The 21,906-nt window shown below is 36.1% G+C and overlaps 1 protein-coding gene across 5 annotated transcripts in view; it reads left to right on the forward strand.

Moving 5' to 3' along the window:
• The window catches only part of LOC102234947 (partitioning defective 3 homolog B), a 211,369-nt gene that overhangs the window by 109,187 nt on the left and 80,276 nt on the right, over window positions 1–21,906 (forward strand). For all 5 annotated transcript variants that reach the window (XM_023337170.1, XM_014469594.2, XM_023337171.1 and 2 more), the window contains 4 exons: window positions 1,411–1,623; window positions 6,090–6,318; window positions 20,789–20,899; window positions 21,121–21,504. In XM_023337170.1, the coding sequence (XP_023192938.1) occupies window positions 1,411–1,623; window positions 6,090–6,318; window positions 20,789–20,899; window positions 21,121–21,504 (937 nt within the window). The remainder of the gene's footprint in view (window positions 1–1,410; window positions 1,624–6,089; window positions 6,319–20,788; window positions 20,900–21,120; window positions 21,505–21,906) is intronic.

The raw sequence follows: 21,906 nt of genomic DNA on the forward strand, positions 1-21,906 counted from the left end.
TGTTGAGGACTGAACCCTTTTTTAAATAAAAACGTCATACATATATTACAAATAACAAATTTTACTTCTTGTATTTCAATGCATTTTATTGTGTTTATGTAATGCATAAATGTGAAATGGAAAGAAAAAAAATGAACAAAACATTGTTTACAAAGATTTATAGAGAAAAGCAAAGTTTAGTGTGCATTTGTATTCAGGCTCTTTTACTCCGATACCCTTAAATAAAACCCGGTGATAGCAGTTGCCTTTAGAAGTCACTTTGGTATTTAATAAAGCAGCCTGCCTCTGAGTGACATGTGGAGTGTGTTTATGGATGAGGGCCTCACACTCTGTGGCCTTTGTCCGTGTCTTTGAGAAGCAGGCCTGCATTATGCATGTGCATACTTTTACTGTTTGTTATTACTCTTTGTGCGATTCTATGGTTAATGGTTGTTTAAATAGATGTGGAAGTCACATCAGCCATCTCATCTCCTTCACTCCCAGAGCTCTCTCTCTCTCTCTCTCTCTCACACACACATGCACACACACACACACAACCATCAGTGTGTATAGGGAATCATTAGCTAAAGTGATGCAAGTTTAGCTATCATGAATCAAAGTGGCATCATATCGACAAGCTAGAGCCAGCAAGGAATCCAAAGTGTGGTGTGTGTGTGTGTTTGTGAGAGAGGATTACTAGTATTTTGAGCTGGCAGCTGGCCCAGCTTTCCTCTTTTCGTCTTCCATTTTTCTCCTCTCTCCTTTTTGCCACCAGGGTTTTCCCTGGTGATATTCCCTGCAGGAAATTTAATTTGCTCTCCCCCTGTGTCTGCTGCCCATTTTTTCCCTATCTCGGATATCATCAGTGTCTTAGTTGTTGTACATGGTGCATGGTGCCAGTCCTGTCGCCCTTATCCTTCTTTGTTAGCTTCATTCCACAAAACTTGATTTTATTAATTAAAAAGATTTTTTTTTTTCACTCGTTATAAACTGTGTTTTTTTATATTTGAAAGTGTAGCTCCACTACATGTCTGGTTTCTATCATGTGAATAATTCCAACATGCTTCTGTCATCGTAAAGCTCTTCATCAACCTCTGGGCTTCATCCCTCCCTCCTTTAGTAATACGTCTTTCCCTACACCAGACTTGAGATGATGGATAGAAAGGCAACAACTGTGAAGCCAACCTGGAATCCATCAAAACCCCAACAACTGTAAATTTCAGTACATCAGACTTTTTTTCTGCTCTCTGTTCTCCAGAGTTCAGCCATGTCATGTTCTTTTCAGTATCAACTTATGCGTTTACCTTAATCAGAGCAATATACTGCAAGGATGTTTGATGGCATAAGACTGAAACAAAACATTTGCATTTTTGTTCCCAATGTATTTGAGTTCTTTGACTTCTGTAACAACTTGTATCTGGTTTCCACCAGCTCCATGTACGCCTGTCGAACTCGGACCAACTCTTGGTTTGAAGAAGTCCAGTTCGTTGGAGAGCCTCCAGACGGCCATGTCAGAGGTCAACAAGAAAAACGAAATGCTCCCTTTCCACCGCCCTCGCCCAAATATGGTCAGGGGAAGAGGATGCAATGAGAGCTTCAGGGCAGCTATCGATAAATCCTATGATGGCCCAGCTGAAGACGATGGTAAGAGTTATGTGGCAATATGTGTTTTTTGCCACGTAATGTTTTGGACTTCCACAGTCAATATTTACTGGAATCACTTTCTATTACAACATGGTAATAATAAGGTTATAGTTTAGTAACAAAATGTAACAATTTGGTTGTAGCATGCAACTACCAAAATAATTTAAATATAATAACCTGGTAGTACCAACTTGTAACATGTAATAAATTTTACATTAACATATTGTCACTGTACAATACGTAAGAGCAAAATTACTGTAAAATTTCCTTGTAATAACAGCTTGTACTAAGACGTCAACTGTGAAAAAGTTTTTGATGGTAAAAATGTAATTTTCCCATAAAAAATATGTAATTACAAACATTTTACAAAATTAATTGGTAGTAATGGCTTGTAGTTTGATGTTGGTCATAGAGTAATTGATACTGTAATGTACAGAGCAGCATTTAATTAGATGTTATTAGTGGACTAATTGTTTGGTAATGAAAATTAAAAACAGGTAAATATTACAAAATTATTAAGTATGGTGTCACCTGAAAGTAACAGCTGATAATAAAATGTTAATAATGTAGTATTATTTGATGTTGATTATTTGATAATAATTTAAATAATTGGGTAATATGTGCCTTCAGCATTAATATGCTGAAATTACATATCACTCACAATGTCTAATAAAATTAACATTTTTTGATAATAATATGTCACAATAAAAAAAGAAAAGCTTGTAACAAACCGACTAATAATGCAATTTTTTGGTACTTAAAATGAGTATTTTGGAAATGTTTCTATCATTATTGATCTATTACTCACATCATTAGAACTTTGTGAATCCATCAGCAAAAAATACGGTTGACATGAGATTGAAACTAAAAAACATCATACCAACAGTGACGTGGACATTTAGAAAAGAAGGAAGCTTTTCTTTCAGACTTTGCAAATTACCACATCAAATCACAGTTTAATCGAGATTTCATTTTCAGCTGTTTAGGCAAGACAATGTTTGCACAAGATTTTCTTTTGTATTTATTTTATTTAATTCCACCTTGTCTGAGATCAGTTTCATCTATCTCCCCTTCACTATGCTTTTCACTATTGGAGGCTGTTTTTTCATTAAAATGTTCAAATTTTACTCTAGATTTTAGAGACATCTTCAGCCCGCAACTTATCTTCAATAAGTTTATCTTTGCCAAAAAAAGGCAAGTAAAAATAACTTTTTACTAAGTAATGAAGAACATGTAAATTATACAGAAAATAATATAATGCATTTTACTCAAATTATTATTATTTTGCTTCTGATTCATTTAATCACTGTTGCTTCCCTGCTGCTGCTCTTTAACTTTACTGTCAATGGGAAAAGCTGTTCGACTTCACTCTCTGTGATGCGTTTTCAAAGTACTTCATAGGTCCCCATTTCCAAAGTAACAGAGATTTCTATCTTTAAATGTTGCATCTAATCGCTCGCATTCATCTTTGGTGCCTTTAGGTGAATTTTTCCACCCGGTGATTGATGCATTCTCAGCTTACCTCCACGCGCGAGGCGTTCCTGGATCGCATTTTCTCCAACAAAGTGTGACAAGAGTCTTGCAGCAGGCGCCTCATGCCTCAAAACATCAACACATATTCAATTCCCAGCTGCATTATTAGCAGCTAACTCTTATCAGTCACCACCACAGTAATGAGTCGGCCTGTTTCAGATCACTACGCTCACACAGGATAAGAGTAATAGGGCATGTCAACACCACACATGCAGTGGCCACATCTGTCACCGTCTTTCTAACTGTTCAGCACTTTCAGAGTTGCTGACATTTGACACAGTGCACTTTTGTGAAGCACTGAGTATCTTTCATTCTTTGTATTTATTTCTTCTTTCCAATTATGCATGTCTGATAGACTGTTACTTTGTTGTCAGATAAGCTTAGTAGGTTTTAAAATTACTTTAATTGTGCATCATCTGCTGAATTTCACATTTTATTTTCTCTTGAAAAGAAGTGTTTGTTGTTTAACTTTAAACTGCCAAATGTATTGTCAGGGACAGCACTGTGTTATATATGCCAGAATGCATGACATCTTCACATATTACTACTTTCAGTGCAGAAAGGTCCCCATGGTTTGTGAAAATACTGATCTGATTCTGACATAAATTTGTTTTAATAAGATATATTTTATACTTCAATTTAGATGAGCATTTAATACAAGGGTCACCAGAGCTGTTTATATCAGCAAGCCAAGCAGGCAATGGCATAGCACCTGCAAGTCTCACTGTCGATCAGTATTTTGTAGTTTTGTCACTCCAGCTTGTTTAAATGAACCATAGTAACCGGGTTTTCAACCCAACAAAAACATTTTTCCTGAGATGCCATCTGTCACCCCATAAATGCTGTAAGTCCTTATACAGTTACTCCAAAAAGTCACTTGAAGCCAACAGACACATTGCACTGTGTTAAAGTAAACTCTGAGGTCGGGAGCAGTTAAAATACCAATATACAATCAGACAGCAGCTGCAGCTCAAATCCTTTTGCATTCATTTGGCTCAGAAATTAAAACAAAAAAAATAGAATGGCTCTGCATTGCAGCTACAGTAAGCCTGTACAGAGCTGTCACAGATTTGTTTCATCATTTGATTCGCGGGATTTCTCAGAACAGCTGACCAGAAGCCAGTTTTACCCTTGCTTTGTGCTGCTTTAGTAACGTGTCTGCACCGATTTAAACACGTTTGTTTTTTATGTGATGAAATTGCAACCATTACATGCTTTGATGCGCATTGAAGACAATGTGGGTCAGATTTGTGAGTAATGTTCATTTGAAATAAGAAATGTAAATAGGTAGATGGATATATGAATAAATGGATGGAAAGAGCAGGATTGATTTTGTAACGTTCCTTCCACATAATCCAGTAATAAAAGTAACTACCGACTCCAAAACCAAAGTTTCACTTAATATTGAGATTTCTATAGATTAGGCTTACAACCAAAATTGCAAAAAACAGAGAGTAGCTCATGCTTTATGGAAAAATACAAACCCCTTTGGCCAATAATCTAACATCTGACCATTATTATTAACCTTTAAACATAAAACAGAGCTAAATGAGAACAGTTGACACAGACTGAGAGCAAGCATATGAGCTGAGCACCAATAAATTGACCCCTTGCTTCCACATTGCAGTGGCGACAACATTTGTTACAAGATACTGTTTAAGCTATAAAAAAAATAGCACAAGATGATGAGAAACTGTTGAATGATTTATACTTGATTGAGCAGTACAATCAAAGCTACAAGGCTGTAATAAATTACAGATTCTTTTGTTGCTACTAAAACAAGTTCATCGTCCAGTTCATTCATTTCTTTGAAAACAAATGTTGCTCCAAGTTTGTCAGCTCTGCCATGGTTAGCTCTGTATGTTTTCCTCCTTTTGTAAGATCATCAGCCAAACTCACAAAATCTGATCAGCTTTTATGGCAACAAACTAACATCTCTTTATCCAGGATGACTCCTCTCAATGGCTGTTTGTTTAACAGGTCTTTGTTTACAAAGCATCCAATCATAATCTGAGATGCTTTCCTTTGAACATCTCTGACTCCAAAAAATATCAAAATCTGCATGGGTACCAGGAAGTGATGCAGTTTGGAGCCTTAGTGTCGGAAAGGGTAGAAGATTTTGAGAGAAGTCAATTTTATGATGTGAAGTCAACTTTCTGTATTGTTATTTTTTATACAGTATTTTCATTACCCTGTAGAGGTAAATATAACACGTCGTGTCTTTGACATGTGTTATATGTGCTAAATAATGTTTATGAGTAGCGCTTTAGGGTTAGCATAACTAACTTGCCAGTTAGCAGCGCCCACCACTGATATTAGATTTAAATGGATCACACATTTGGTCATTAAAATCTTTCAGAGTTTCACGCTGCTTCACACTGCTGCAAGGAAAACACATGAATGACACACACAGTTACAGTCTACAAACAGACAGCCTACGTAATTAAACCTGAAGTTAATATCCACACAAAATTGGATCCAATTTGAAGTATCTAATTTGAGTTTGGTCATCTTTTTCCGTCCGATGAATAGTCGGCGTGTTTTGCTGTGTGTTTGTGTGAGGGATCATTGTTATGCATGGCCAGAGCTTCAGCCTGCTGATGAATTAATGAGGCGTTGTAGTTCATTCTTTGAACCTCTTTGAGTTCTTATTTCTTTGAGTTAATTAGTTCACTGTGAGGTTGATAAATATCCCGTCAAGATGTGGAGTGAAGAAACTTGAGTGCAAATCAGTTTTTCTTTGAATTGTTTATTATGTTTGCTGTGGTAACCATTACATAGCCTTGATTGTTTTTTTGTCACTCTGTGGGATTATGTGGGGCATAATACGAGCAAAACTGCTGAAGTGTTAACAACTTTTTCTGCCATTTCCAGTGTTCTTCAATCCACTCACGTCTGTCTCCGTCTTTTTCTCCTCCTGTTAAATCCTGCAGATGAAGGTTCAGAGTTGAGTTCAGGCCGTGACACTCCTGCTAGTAGTTCGTCCCGCCAGGGACTTGCTGATCAAACAGAAGAGAAAACCAAAAAAGACAAGAAAAAGAAAGAGAAAACCAAGAAGAAGGAAAAGAATAAAGGGAAAGGGAAAGAAAAGGAGAAGAAGAAAGCAGAAGAGACAGAGGAAACAGAAAAGAAGGGCAAGAAAATAGGCTTTGGTCTTTTGAGGTGAGTAGCTGGATTTTTTTTCATTTGACAGAGTTTCTTTACTTTTTTCCAGCCTCAGCTGGATGGAGCAGCACTAAGCTGAACCATCCTTTCTTCATTTAAAGAATGTTTTAAAGAGATCTCTGGCTCAGGTGGTAGACCGGTCAATCACCTGTCACAGGGATGAAGATTGATCGTTTGCATTTTCTCTCAACATTTAAATGTCCTTTTGAGCAAGGTACAGATCTCCAGAAGGCATGGATCATGTTTTCTTGTTGTTGCTTTAGGTTACTTTGATTATGACATTGTTTGTTTTTTTGTTGGAGTTGCAAAGGATCTCTGAGTTGCAATTTCTTGTTAGTTCTCTTTTGTTCAGAGATGGTTGACTAGATAGTTTCTTAATGTTTGACTTAGTTGGTTCGTTGTGTTTGTTTATGCAGTTTAAATGCTTTCATAAGAAAAATGAAAAAAAAAAGTTTGACTTATTTTGTTGGGAATGATGGATATATCTAAAAATCCACTCAAATTGAACAAACCATATTTATAAAGTCAGTAACCTTATGCTCCAACTTAGGGTTTGGCGATGTATCAAGTATACTCGATGTATCGCGATATTTTCAATTTACAGTAGTTAAAATGGCTATATTGTAACCATTGAGTATAAATTGTCGTTCAGATAATAAACTTTCGCCGTCAAATTCACTGCGAGTATGGTTTATCTGATATCCTATGAATGCATCACTAGTCCTTCCCCCTCCCAACCTGAAAATGTTCTACCAATCACTCTGTGTGGAGAAAACAAACAACATGGTGACAGCGAGAGTTTGAGGTGAGTTGTGAAGGAGACAGTAACTGAAGAGTCTAGTTCCGAAGAGAAATAGCGCTGGATCAATAATCTGGCAGTAGTTCAAATTTTATATGGAGGATGTCGAACAAAATGAGTTAATGTTATAAAACTATTGCCGCAAAAGGTTGTTCCTCAAATTTATTTCACCGCAGAACTAGTCCGTTAAAGTAAGGAGTCACCCCGGTCCTGCTCAACTTTTAACATACAGAGATTTTGTTTTAATATCCTTGTTCTTATCTTCTTTTAGTTTAACGTAATTGACGAGTTGTATTTAAGAGAAATGATTTCTGTATAACCTGCAATGCCATGTTTAATATGTTCCAAGTACCAATAAACTATTTCGAAAAAAAAAAAAGTAGTCCATTAAAGTGAAACCTGGTGCTGTAGGTAGGATTCATTTAGTGCTATGCAATGGGGAAAATAACTCAAAACTATGTATGTAGACATGTTGCTATAGCAACTGATAACAACGCAAATTTATGTATCAGGATTCAGCACTAAAAACACTCGAACATTACCCTAACATAGAACAAAACATTCAGTTTGTTACAGTTTTATGCTTTTAGACTTGATGTGTATTTTGCTTTTATTAACAGGAGATCACTGTGGTAGATTAGCCACCGCTGCCATTAGCCACGCTAACACAGCGGTGGCTGATTAGCTAATTTAAACACCTGCTTTACTGATCTGTCAATTTGTGTGTAGGTCTTTTCCCACAGCACATCTATTTGTTGTTTGTCAAAGTCAAGCATAACTGACCTACTTCTCTCTCCCTCGCTATTTTTTTCTTAGTTAAAACTTATTTCTGACCTTGCTATCTAGTCTTAGTGTAGATAATTCATAGGAAAATACTTCATCCCTTTTTATATGAGCTTACATGTATGTCTAGCAGGGAAATGGGGGTGGAAATTTGCTTGGGTGACATTATCCTGCAAAGAGTATAGTTTAAAATAACATTGGAGCTCATTTAAGAATAACGTGATATATATTGTGTATCGTGATATAGCAAAAATATATCAGGATATTAGATTTTCTTCATATCCTCCAGCTCTACTTCAACTGTAAAGTTAAATACATTAAGCAGGCCTTATTGTGTATAAACTAATAATTTATTGTTTAAGTATTTTATTTTCTGAGTCAAAAAAACTGAATTTAGCAGCTTTTGGTGAAACCTGCCTGTTGTGGTTTGGTTACCTTGGAGCCTCATATAATGGCAGACATTTTTTTTGATCACTTTTTATTTCATTGAGACACATTCTTGTAAGCTCTCTGAAAGTATTTTTTCTATATTGCTTTATATATGCAGTTGAATCCAGAAGTTTAAATAGAACGAGTTACCTTGTTTTACTGTGTGAAGTTAAATTCAGTACTTCAGAGTGGATAAGTCAGGCTATGTTCATACAACAGATCTTGATGCTTAATTCCAATTTTTGGGGGGGTTTGCGTGGTCATTCATACTACTAATTAAGTTCACCTGCAATCCATCTTGTGGTGGAACAATTTACGACCTGAAAGTGAACCGCTTGTGCAGAAAAAGAACAAAGACGTCACACAGCAGAGTACCGTTTATGGAAGCAATAACGGATGCCGCCGTCTATAGATCGATTTTGAAGTTGTTGAGCAATGTGTTCCTATAATAGTTGTAAACTTCTGGTTTCAGTGTTCCAACCTTGCAGGGACCCTGCCCTGACATTCCCCTTTAAATTTTCTCAACTTTTGGGTGTTGTTCAACACAAAGGACACTTCAGGAGAATGTTTTTATTTAGTGGACTGTAAGTTGTGCTCAATGCAGCAAGCTGACTCCAGCTGACAGCAAATCTATTCTTAATGTGAAAATCGTATCCATAAAGTCTGTCACGGAAAACTATGTGCACAGTTTGCTCTGCCTCACACTAAAGAGACGACATAAATGTAGAGGTCTTTTTTTCCCTTGTCAAGCTTTATCTTTTGCTCCCAGGTACAGGCGGACTACTCTTAGTGGTGCCCCAGTTTCCTTAAGAGGTGGTGAAAATTATCTGCGGGAGCTATTTTGTGTTATTAACTTTAACACTATCTCGCAGTGTGAATGCAGCCTTCATAGAAACACAGCATGAATGGAGCAGAGTGTTTCAATGAACAGTTTGCGCTTTCAACTTAAAAAAACAAAAACAAAAAAACTACCCCATAACAGTTTTTCTGTTTCTTTTGTTCACTGTTCTAGTTTTTGAAGTGGGTTTTCACATGACCATTACATAGATACCGATCTTAAGAAAAACACTTGCATGCAATTTGATACTCAAAATATAGCTGCAGCCTTTCAAAACAGGCTTTCAAAAGCAATCTGTTTGAACCAGAACACAGAAAAACACTTCCAGATTTCAAAGTCCCTTTTTATCACAGTGATTTCATCTCAAAATTACATGTTATTTAAAGTGAAATATTGGACAATTAAACTAATGCGAGTAAATTTAGTTTAATTGAATAAGTTTTCTTGCGCTTTTCTGCAACAGTATTTGCTTCTTTCTCTTATAGTTTCTCTCATTCATATTCTGAGTTAAAAAAATTCTGAAGCTGCATACTGACCGAAACATGGCCTTCCTCATAAACTGACAGGTCACGCAAGGGGAGCATTGATCAGAGAGATAGCAGAAATGTGCCTGGCAACTCTGAATAAGCTGCAGAGACCCATAGCTTAGATGGCTGAACCGATTGATAGGACACGTATTAGCTGTACCCGCCGTACATCTGGTCTTTTTGGAAAAGGGAAAGGCATTGTTGACAGAAAGTCCTGTTTACAGTTTTATCAAGTTTTCTCACTTTGTTCATCACAAAATTCATTAACACGTGTTTCAGCTGAGTGCAGCTTGCAGTTCAGGTCACATCACGCTGATAGGACACCACAGCAGCTTTTTTATTTTTTGCTGTGAATGTCATTGCAAAGAGTGAAAAATACAACTCAGTTTTGCCAGCCATGCTCTCGCAAATAAACTGTGACTTATAAAAATTGGTTGCAAAAAATGGCTGCATGATAGTCAAAGACATGAGTTAAAAGCTTATTTAAGGACTCTTAAGAAACATTTTCAAACATACCTTTATTGTGGCACCAGTTTTATACTACTATAGACATTTTTTATTTTATTTTTTTATATTTTCTAATGTTTAATGTTGTAAAAGGTTAGATCAGGGGTCTGAAACCTGCTGCACCAGTGCCTCAAGATGCTTTTTGGATCTTCCACACAGACTAACAACTAATATTTTAAATACTAATAACATAAACAAGTTATCCATTTCCTAAAAGATGCTACTTTTCATCCCATTAGGTGAGAGACTATGTGCCTTTTAGTTGCATTATTTTCCCAAACCATCCCATAAAAGGAAATATCATCCTCTTTTTTTCTAACAAGATATGTTTTTATTTATTGTAAGACCTAAAAACAAAAATAAAACATTAGCTCTTTGAAAATTGCAAGAGATTTGATACAGTAGTCATCAAAAATGAGAAGTTTTCTTCTTTCAAAATCCAATGTGACATTTGGTGAAAACATACCTTTGGACTGTAAAGGTTGCAGACCCCTGAGTTGGGTTATAATCCTAAAATGACAAAAAAAAAAAAAAAGATCAGCAGTAAACTGAAGAAATAGAAATATTAATTTGAAATGTTATAACTTAATTGTTTATTATCTCCATTTTATAAGCAAGAAAGTCAACTTTATAACACATAAAGACTTTTTGTTGAGGCCTTGGAGGTTTGGGTTTTTTTGTGATTTGTGCACCACTAATGTATACATTTGTCCTCCCTGCATTAATTTCTTTCTCTTTAATCTAGTTGAATTACATGACATACCATGAGGTGTATTTCTTCTCTCCCCTCACTTAAAGCTTATCATCTTAGGAGGTTTTAAGTGCTCCAGTGTTCAAAATAGGTAATGTCAGCACCACCAACCACTTTTGTTGATGACCGTTTTCTCATGCTACATGCATAAATGACATTTCCGTCTTCGAACATACACCTCCATCTTTCCTCCTGACTACCTGTTTTTCCATCACACTCAGCCACAAGCACTGTAAGACAGCATATATGACATCCTGTGATATTTTTAGACCTTTCCTGTACACCTCATCACTCATCACCATAAGAGTGTCTCGATAAGAGCCTACTGATGGTCTCAACCTTTCAATCCTCCTCTCTTCTCTAGTCATATTTCGGTATCATACCTCGCCTCCCCTCTCTCCCTCTGTCTGTCAGCACCCACCTCTCCTAATCTTTGCATCATTCCAATTTTTCTTCTCCATCTGCTCCTCTCCGCTCCTGCTCCCGTATCTGCATTTGATTGCATGTAATGGTGGTAGACTGAGAAAGCAAATTGGACCTATTCAGTATAGTTCAATCCAGGCAGAGCTGCTGATTTGTCATATTCATCTGAGGGCACCTTTGATTGGCCTAATGGTCTGGAGGGGTGGCAGTATAGATTACTCAACCTTACTCAGTTGTACTTGGTCTTATGGAATATATGCTAAAACGCAACTGTTATGTTGACAATGATGGCATCTATTTCTGTTTGTTTACAGTAACACCCAGGAAGCAGTTTTTTCTTTATCTTATTTACATTTTCCAAGTTAAAGGTAAAAGAACTCAAAATCATACAAGTGTTCATCACTTTACAGATTTCTTATATTTTCTTGACATTTTTTATACATAAATAGGCAAGTTTTAATATCAAACCAAGATAACGTGAATAAGCACAAAATTTTGTTTTAAGATTTGTTGCTATTCAGTTTTAAGAGAAAAAACCTAAATATCCTGGGGAAAAAAAACAATTACTCCCACCCTGAGATTTTATTAGCTCTGATTCAATGGACGTGTAAATCATGAAAAGTCTGGGTCTTCTTCAGGACACAGACAAACTGATGAAACCATGAATTTTGCTCTGTAGGACAAAATTTATAGTTATTATTATAGTTATTCAGCATAACAATGATCCAAAGCACACCAGAGTAAAAGTACAGACTTAAATTCAATTAAGATCTTATGGCATGACCTTAAACAGGCTGTTGAAAAAAAACTAAATTCAGGAAGGTTGGATAACTTAATGGAACCTTTTATAGTTTGACAAAAAAGCAACTCTTAGAAATAAATGTTCACATTTTTGTATAAAAGGTTCCCAACTCTAATTTTCAACTGAGCCATGAAAGTCAGACTCCAAATGTTTGTTTGAAATGCCCTTTAATGTGGACAGCTGGCTCTGTCATCTGAACTGTCGCCACCTGCCAATCAGATATGCCCATCATCTGCGTGTGTATTTGTATGCGTATGTGTGTGTGTGTGCTCGCTCCATGGTTACCATCCCACCATGATGAATATTCATATGATGATTAAACATGATTGGTCACACAGTCAGATGGTTGTTATATAGTTTGCTCATGGGATGGGAGGTTTGTTTTTGCACTTTCCAAACTGTGCTACAATTATGTGACCCTTTTACAATTTTTTTACTGTTTAGTTCAGATTAAAAGTTTAAGTTTTAATACATTTCTTAGATGTATTTTAGTTAATCAGATATTACATTAATAATTGACTCATGCATTTCGGTGGACATGAAAGGCACAATGAAGTAGAGTCCTCCGTACAAATTATAATAAGGCCTAGACTTGGAAAGGACAAGGTCTGGCAGCAATGATAAACGGATGGCCGCCGCTCCTGCCAGGGCATTGTGTTGTTGCAATGTATTGCAAATATCTGTGCCCGCCGCTCATTTTCGGCTTTAAAATAGTGCAAATTTATGGTGAATCTATGATAATGAATGCTTGGTCTCCTGCTAGCATATAATCAAGCACTGCTGCTCTTACTGCTCACTCTGTCACTCTTTTTTTTATTATTATTTTTGCATGTTCATATCTGTATGTTTTTGTGCTACTGGTTCAGCTAAACGTAAAACCCAGAAAGCGGCATAATTATGAATGGAGCCGCCAAGCAAAGGAGCCTTTGAGCCTTGACTCTGTTCTCTTTCTTTTCCTCTCATTGGTGACTAATTATACTTTCTCTAACCTTCTACCATTTATTTTTCCTTCTAGCTCCTCACCCACTATTTTTACTCTCTCCTACCAGTCCTAATGCAGCACCTCTGTTAGACTTAAAGTGCTCCATCGTTGGGACTATTAGCCCATCACCACGGTGGGGCCCATTAGGACTGACTAGCTCCATTGTGGGCCGCGTAATGGTTGAGCTTCATGCGAGGCATATTAGCCCAAATCTGTAGATACTGTATGTCTCTGTGTTTTTGAGCATGTATGAAAATGGTGATGGCAGAAAATGGCCTTTTGTTGATGGTGCAGCACTCAGCATTTGATGAATATTTTGTGATTGGTTATCCTCTATCTGTGTTTGAACTAAGATGTCTCTTGGAGTTTTGACACCGCAAGGTGCCGCATTAGTGTAACTGTTACAGGTGCAGATATGGCTTGGCTAAATGTAAATGGTGGTTTTAGCACTGAGAAAAATATGAAACCTTTTCTAAGAGAAAATGATTACTTTTCTGGCTAATTCTTTGTACCATCAATATAAAATAAAATATATTAAAAAAAAAATCTTATTGTACATTGCCACCTCAGTTCTTTCTTTTGACATCTGTCTATATCAGTAACAAATTAATTATCTTTGTTTGGTATTTTTATTTACATAAAAGTTGCTATTGCTTGCACAGAATAAGTTTTATTTTTGTAAAATTATTGTCCAGAAAGATATACAATTTGTCTACAGAAAACAAAAATGTAAATGTACTTTCTCTCAGAATCAGGATAGATTTAGAATCTACATGGGAATAGAGAAGTGCAGAAAAGACTTAAACTTGATTTAAATTATGTTTTTCAGCCTGGATAGAATCATGCATTTAGCATTTGATGTAAATCGTTTCCATTTTTGGATAAGTCTTCAAGATATGGTCTTGGATCCTAGGTTTGAGTAAAAGTTTAGAAAAGTCTGGAATATGAAGTACAGTGAAGTCTCGCTTATTTGTGATTTAGTGTTTGCAGGTTCACCTATTTGTGGATATTTTTTTTTCTGTGGAACATAATTTTCCTGAAAAATCAGAGATTAACTCACACTCAGAAACTTGCCATCTGTTGACAAATGATAGTAGAGGATGAACTTTGTGATCAGAGGTGGTTAGAGTCACCATAAAAATTCTCAGGTGAATGTAACTGGTCACTACCCACTTCTGCCTGTGATTTGTAAACACCAAAATATTCAGAAATCAGAACATTTGCTGCTGTTGATTCATCCATCTGCCAAAGCATCCATCTATTTATCTACACTTCCATGCTTCCTTCCATTTGTGCATCACTTCCGTACTTTCTGTAGTTCATTCAGGTTCCATATTAAAGCCTAACCACTAAAAAAATATAAGCTTGACATTTCTGTTTGTACTTTTAAAAATGGATAATACATGAACCAAGATCTCTCAAAAATTCTCTCCCTTCACAATATGTAGACACTTTAAGGAAAGCATCTGCATCATCTGCTTTCCTCCAACCAACCTTTGCCTGTTGTCGCCTAATAATGACAGAGCACATGTTTGAAACAGAGGAAGGACTCTGCCAATCAAGCATGGTGACAGAAAGCCATTGGGGTGTCACAGTCTGATGTCGTGCCTGCCAATCATTTGCATTTGTGTGTATGGGTGTGCGCACATGTGCTCTGCATCGCAACGCGTCTGTCAATCACCCGTTCCCTTGGGATCCATTTGCCAATGATAGCAATGCAGGGCGTGTCTAAGCAGCAGCAGAACGAGGGAGGGAGAGAAAGGGACGAGAATAAACATAATGGTTGAAGTGAGAGTCACAGATGTTCCTGCTAATTTTCCTTGTTAGTGAGTTTTCTCCTCATCGACGAATCAGAAGCACATTTGTCAGTTCTTTGTGTGCTAAGTATTCATATCTATGTGCATGTTTTTTTGCAAGGTTTAAAGTAGACTTGTTTGCTTGACTGTTAAATTTCTTAGCGTTTGTATAAGTTTAGAGCTGCAGCTAATGATTGTTTAGTAATCGATTATTCTGACAATTAATCGATTAATCAGATAAAGAATTGGGCAAATTCAGAAAATTTTTTTTTCATTTAACCAATTAAGCCATTTCATACAATATTAGAAATACACCAAAGGTTGCAAATAAACCATTCATTTTACATTTGAAATAAGAGAATAAGGATTTTGTTTCCTAAAATGCAATAAAGTAAAATTCCTTTAGTGAATGTTTGATCCATTTTTAGCAAAGGGTGCATCTACAGCTAAAACAAATATCAATATTATCAATTTCAAAGCTCAGCCCTTTCTGCTTAACTTAACATTATCATAGTGTAATAGCAGATTTATTTATTTATTAGTTTTATTTTTTTGAAGAAAGGAATTTGTACCAGGTGAAGCTAGAACTACCCAGAACTGTAAAAACCTTCTTATACAGACAAAGAAGGTTTTTTTTTTCTATCTTAAATAACAAATGTATATATCTTTTGTACAGTTTGGCTTAATTGCTGCTCTGACTGATTCAGTCTGTATATTTTGAGTATACAGACTCAAACACTTGCCTTTTTTTGAGTCAGCATACTCCAGTTAATGGTTAATCGATTGCTAAATTAGTTGATTATTTCAATAACTGATTCATCATGATTATTTGCTGTTAAAGCTTGAACTGCAGGGAACCATGAAAGTACTTCTTTGAATATTCAGATTTTTTTTTCATCCTAATACACTTTACAAAAATATGTAATTGTTATTATTTAAGTTATTTGGACATTTTTATATTTATATTGATAGTACACTGTATGCTTTTATTCTTTCCTTTTGTAGTTTTATAAGTTTTTAGGAAAAATACAAGTTAGTTGTTAAATATTTCTTTGTCATGTCATTTTCTACTGCTGGGAGAGGCGCTAAGAAGCTTGGTTAAATGTTTTTCCCCTAATAAAAAGCCTTCTACGCAGATTGTGGTTTTAGCTTATTAGTATTCATTAGTCACCGCTCTGTTCCCTCTAATGAAAGGACAAGAGGTAATAAATTCTTCCTAACTGGCTGCTAATCATCTGTTAATCTTACTCTCATATTCCTTGTGAAATGGTGTTTGAGCCATGATGTTCTCATGTGTAAATTTGTTCTGGATGGTCTTGTTGTGCTAGAAGTGGTTGTTTATTAATCATTTTTCATTTTGGTTCACTTCTGTATGACCACTTCTTCTCCTCTCTGGCTTCACATTTAATCTGTCATTTAAACTGAGAGGAATAAAAGAACTTGAAAATGAAAACCACAGGTGAATTAGTCTATCCTGAGTCACTTCTTTCGCATAGACTTGTGAAGTGGTTACGTCCTTCTAATGGTACGTGATTCAAATAATAGTTCTTGTTGGACAAAAGATCTTTGAAATGAAAGAATATTAAACTGGACCTGCTGTCAGGCAGCTCTAACAACTTTAAGAAATTATTTAAAAAAAGCAAACATGACAAGAATTATATATTTTTCTTGCTGAGACATATATTCATTTCAGGTCAAAGCCAATGTTCCCAACAATTAACAAATTGGAATATAAAAAGTTTCCCAGAACCAGACATGAGCAACATTATCAGAACAGATCTAAGCATTGTCCTTAATGTCCATTACAAACACCAGAACTGTTAGTAACAGTTCAAATTATAATAATCAAATTGGAATAAAATTAGCTTCCAGCCAGGAATATTTCTCAACTAAATTTAAAGAAGAGTGACAGGTATTTTTTTTAAAATGAAAAACAAAGAAAAATAGAAAAGATATATTATTGATATTTTGTTTTCATACTGCCATATTCCTATCAGAACCAAATTTCTTGGCTGATGCTGATTGACTGTAGTCCCAATAGTGGAGATGAGGGTAAGTGTGGATGTTAGTTTTCCGATGGCGTTTAGACCGAGTTCTACTGGGTGTATTAATGTACATTAAGGTATTTTTGGTATTTGTACTATTACATTGGTTCGTAACAAGCATTTTGATGGGAGTCCCACATATTAGAGGATTTTAGCTATTTGATACCAACTCCTTGAATACCAGGGGTCCACTGTAGTACAAAATACAGTTAACTACAATGGACCCAAATATGGGTTTTGGATAATTTTATAACAATAATGTTTTGTTTTTGTTTGTCTAAACGTACACTTTTCAGGTAATAAAGGTTCATAAGTTTCAAAGCAAAAAATCACATGAATTTATTATCCAAAGCCTCCTGTCACAAACACTCTTTCAAAAAAAAAAAAAAAGGAAAAAAGTTGATGGAAGAAGCAGTAATGGTTATAAAAGACATTTCAGACAATGGTTAATATTTTAATATCTAGTACCTTAGGTGAAATCTGTTTACTGTGTAATGTTGCGTTCAAACACAGTAAATGCTGCAGAATACAAAAAGTGCAGAAATAAGGACAGACTTCAAGAAGAGATGTTTTTTTTTTTTACTTAGAACAATGAATAATTACAATCACTTAACAAACTGTCACAGAAACACTAACCCAACCACCAGAGTCTTCAGGTTTATCTTCATACTATACACATACAATAATAAGGTAAATGGTCACCACAAGAGGATAGCCATGGTCAGCAACAATAATCAGGTAAGCGGTGGCATTCGAATGATCATTGATCAGCATTATGAGGCTTCAACCTTGCCAAGAAAGCACTCTGTACATCGATTTACTATTGCCACCACTATCCTGAATTGTTCACATAAGACAGTAAAGGTTTGGGGATTCATGCTTTTAAGCCCAATTTTTGGCTGTAGCATCTGAAACCTCAGCAGAAACTGATCATTCATTACACTGCAGTAAAGAGTCATTATCTGGCTTTCAGTTTCCTATTTGAGAACTTAAACTGGTTTTAAGTGTTATCTCTGATCAGCAGTGTGATTGCATTATCATATTGTATTGTTTTTAGTTTGATCCACTTCCTTTATTTGGTACTTTTTCACCACAAACATCATCTCAAACCAAATCAGATTACAGTTTTAACAAATCTACGCTAGTCCACGTTAAATTCTAATTATTCCAATTCAATCATATGCAATCCAGACATATGGTCAGATTTAAATCCAGCCACATACAGTCTACCTCAGTTCAAATTATAATACAATACAAATTCAGTATTAGTTCATTGAAAATAATTCAAAGAAACCCTGCATATTGAATTGAGTTGTGGATTTTGCAGGAATGACTTATTCTTAGCAAACGTGAACTTTAGATGTCTTTAGCTACTGACCTTACTGAAGGTTCCTCTACACAACAAGTACCCCAGCATCTGTGAGCCCTATTCTGTGATTTTTATGTTCTCTATCCTTTCCTCTATACTTTCTGCACTAGTGATTTCAGCTACTGGTGAAATCACCTGCCATCTACGGAAAAGTTCTGATGACTCTGCAGTAGTTAGGCTCATAAGTGATAATAGGATGAACAACTTTGTCTACCAATATTTGTTAAAAACCACTTAGAGTTCATTGGGGCAAAAACAAAAGAACTGTTTGTGGACTTGAGAAGGGCCAGGTTCACAGTAGACAGGGTGAACAATTCTTGGTGATGTATTTGGATTATAAACTGGATGACTCAGGTAACTCAGAATTTCTTGGAAGATGTTGAACATTTTCTATGGGTCTTTGGTTTCCAGTGCCACCATGTCTGCTGTTGTCAGCTGATGCAGCAGCCTGAGGGCCAAGGACATCAGTAGGATCAACAAGATCAGAAAGAGTTTTCAGAAAGACAGTTCTAGGAAGGGAACTAGACTCTCTGTACTTTGTCCAAAATTAGGACATTTTAAGCTCTTTCTCATCGCATTCTCTCCTCTATTTACTGAACAGATATAGGAGCTCATTCAGCAACTGATTCAGACTTCCACTTTGTAAAACAGAGCAACATAGGAGATTACTTCTGCTTGTCACAGTGAATTATATACTGATGCATTTCTTTAATGGGAATATCCTTTTCTTTTTCTTTCTCTCCTATATTCACAAACTTTTAATTAGGTGTCTGGTTTGTGATTGTAAGAATTTCTACATATTGGATTAATGAAGCATTTCTGATGTGACCTCTACCATGTAGTGGCTGAGTAGCCTTCATTGCCATTTGTTTTTGTTTAATTATAATCCAACAAACAGTTGACTATGGAATATTTAGTTGTCAGGAAATTCTACTTATTGTACCGGTGACGTTGTATCACTGTATTTGTCTGGCAAGTTCCTGAGCTGCTAAAAGGCACCTATTCTTTTGCAGATGCTTGTGGAAGCAGTCTGTGTGCCAAGAAGCTTGAGTTCAAAAACCTGTGACCTTACTTGATTACCTAAAGAAGTAAAACATTATGCAAATGCCTATAATGTAGTTTTTTTGTTTTTATTTTTTGGAAGGGTACAGATTGAAGTAGACTTGGGTACAAATTAGACATGATTTGCTATCAACAGGTCAGGGTAAAGTTCAAGAGAGGAAAACTTGATAAAGAGTGGGAAGATTTGTTAAAAGTGAGTTAATGTACACATGGGAAAAAGGTAAAGTGAAGAAAGTGAGTGAAAAGAAGCAGCTCTGCTATAAAGAAGCGACAATTTTGAAAAGGAACCGTGGCAAAAGGAGTGGTAAGTGCAGGGAGGAGAGATTTGAAAGAAAGGGTAAGGCTCTGTAGGTAGCTGTAATTAAAGTAAGGCTTGTCCCCTGTGTGGCAAATACACACACATGCTGCTAATACACACAGATGATTGGAGCCCTTCATTGCCCATCGAGCCACTCCTCCATGGGTGGTAAATAGGCTTTACCCCCCAGTCCACATTAGGCATTTCAAAGAAACCTATTACCCCAGTGTTCAAAGTGCACTTTTGTTTTTATTAAAACCAAAACAACAAGCCAGTCCCAGTGTAATGTAGCACTGGATTTGCTTTTAAATAATACATAAGCAGGGGGAGCGATACTTCAAAAATGTCCACGGTATTACATAGCAGAAATGTAGACAGAAGGATAATTCATCAATATATTCACTTGATAAATAAAACATTAGCTGTGTTATAAGGTCACAGTTGGCGTGTTGGACATATTAACTATTTAGCAGGTTTGACTGGCTCAATTCAGTATGTCGCACCCGCTGCGTAGCTGTGCTCTAAAGTTTAATAAGCCTCAGCTTTTTAAGATACATTTAGGCAGAGCATTAAAGCATGTTGTACATTTGAACTTTTGAATTACAGAATGGAGAACTTTCAATGAGATTAGAATGACACATTTCCTCCCAAGACCTGAGCTTATAAAGAGAATAAGATTTGTATAAACTTTTGTTTCAAAAATGAGAAAACTTTAGCAAGAAATGCAGCCCAGGCAACCAAGGTTATAAAATGTACAGTTTCAGAAAAGGGCTGTTAACAGCTGATTCCCACCCAACATGACGGATCTTCAACAGTTTAACAATAGAAATTTGAGTAAATCAGCTGATTTACTTGGGTTTTGGCACAAAAAAAAAAAGTACATTTTGTTGATCATGATTGACTTGCAAAAGCAGAAAAAGGGTAAATATCTCTTTTATTATAGACATCATATGACATCTATAATAAAATGATTCTTTATTATAGACATGATTTTTTTTTTTACATAATTATTTGTCAACATGTTGTTTATGTATTTCACTTTCTATTTGTGTCCAGGTTTGGAAAGAAAAAAGAGGAGAAAAAGGAGGCAAAGGCCGCTGTGCAACGACAAAAATCAGACGTACTGAGTGACCTGGAGCTTGAAAGGATGAGAGAAGAAAGAGAAAGGTAAAGAACCTTCTCTAAAGTATGATTAGCAAACTTATCACACATTGTTCTTTGATCACAGGATTTTCTACTGTTTCCCTGCTAACAACTTTGTTCCGCTGCACGCTTTTGGTAAAGCTCTTTCTTTGTGACAGTTCTTGTTTGTGAATTATTAGTAGCCTTCTAAATTACTTACTGTTGCTCTGTAACAGGGAGTAATTGTTCCTTTGTTTCTCTTTAAGGATTGAAGCTGTGCATCCTGAGCTGCAGGAAAAACTGCCCAGAGACCAGCAGGGTGGAGGTGGTGGGGCAGCATATCCACACTTTGAGGATGACGATGCCGACCCAAACTATGCCAGGATACAGTCCTTCAGGGACCGAGAGATGGGTTCAGGGCCACCACCGCTGCCGCAGTCACCTCTCTACAGTTCAGTTCAGCACGCTCATGCCCGCTCGCCTTCGCCACAGGGGCCTCCCAGCTTCCCAGGACATGGGAAGCATGTTAACGATGCTGGAGTTCTCCCCGATGATGACCCCATTGATAGGCTGTATGCCAAAGTTAACAAGCCTAGAGGTTCTGGAGCTACGTCACCGCTCACTCCTTCCCCAGCGTCTCCAAGTGACAGGTAGGTCTCAGTGACTTTATCTGTGAAGCACTTTTCTTCAAGGTCACCATTTTTTTTAGAAATGGTATTTTGATAATTGAAGCTCATAGAAACACATAACCTCCTATATTTATCACACACAAAAATTACAAAATCCAACGGATGATTGAAAAACAGATAGTGTGAAACCAAAAATGAAATAATAATATTAATGATAACGAAATACCATTGTTGCGTTTTATTAACAGATTTAAGTAGACATGGTGGCCTGGGTTATTTAAAAACAATGAATGGGAATACATATTTTTGGTTTATATTAAAGTGGTAAAATTTAGAATCCTCACATCAATTAGCATAATTTTTGTAGCAAAATTATAACTTAATATGTCTAATGTTATTATCATTAATACTAACAGTATTAAT

The sequence above is a fragment of the Xiphophorus maculatus genome, chromosome 7 (genome assembly GCF_002775205.1).
Source record: "Xiphophorus maculatus strain JP 163 A chromosome 7, X_maculatus-5.0-male, whole genome shotgun sequence".
NCBI classification, from domain to species: Eukaryota; Metazoa; Chordata; class Actinopteri; order Cyprinodontiformes; family Poeciliidae; genus Xiphophorus; species Xiphophorus maculatus.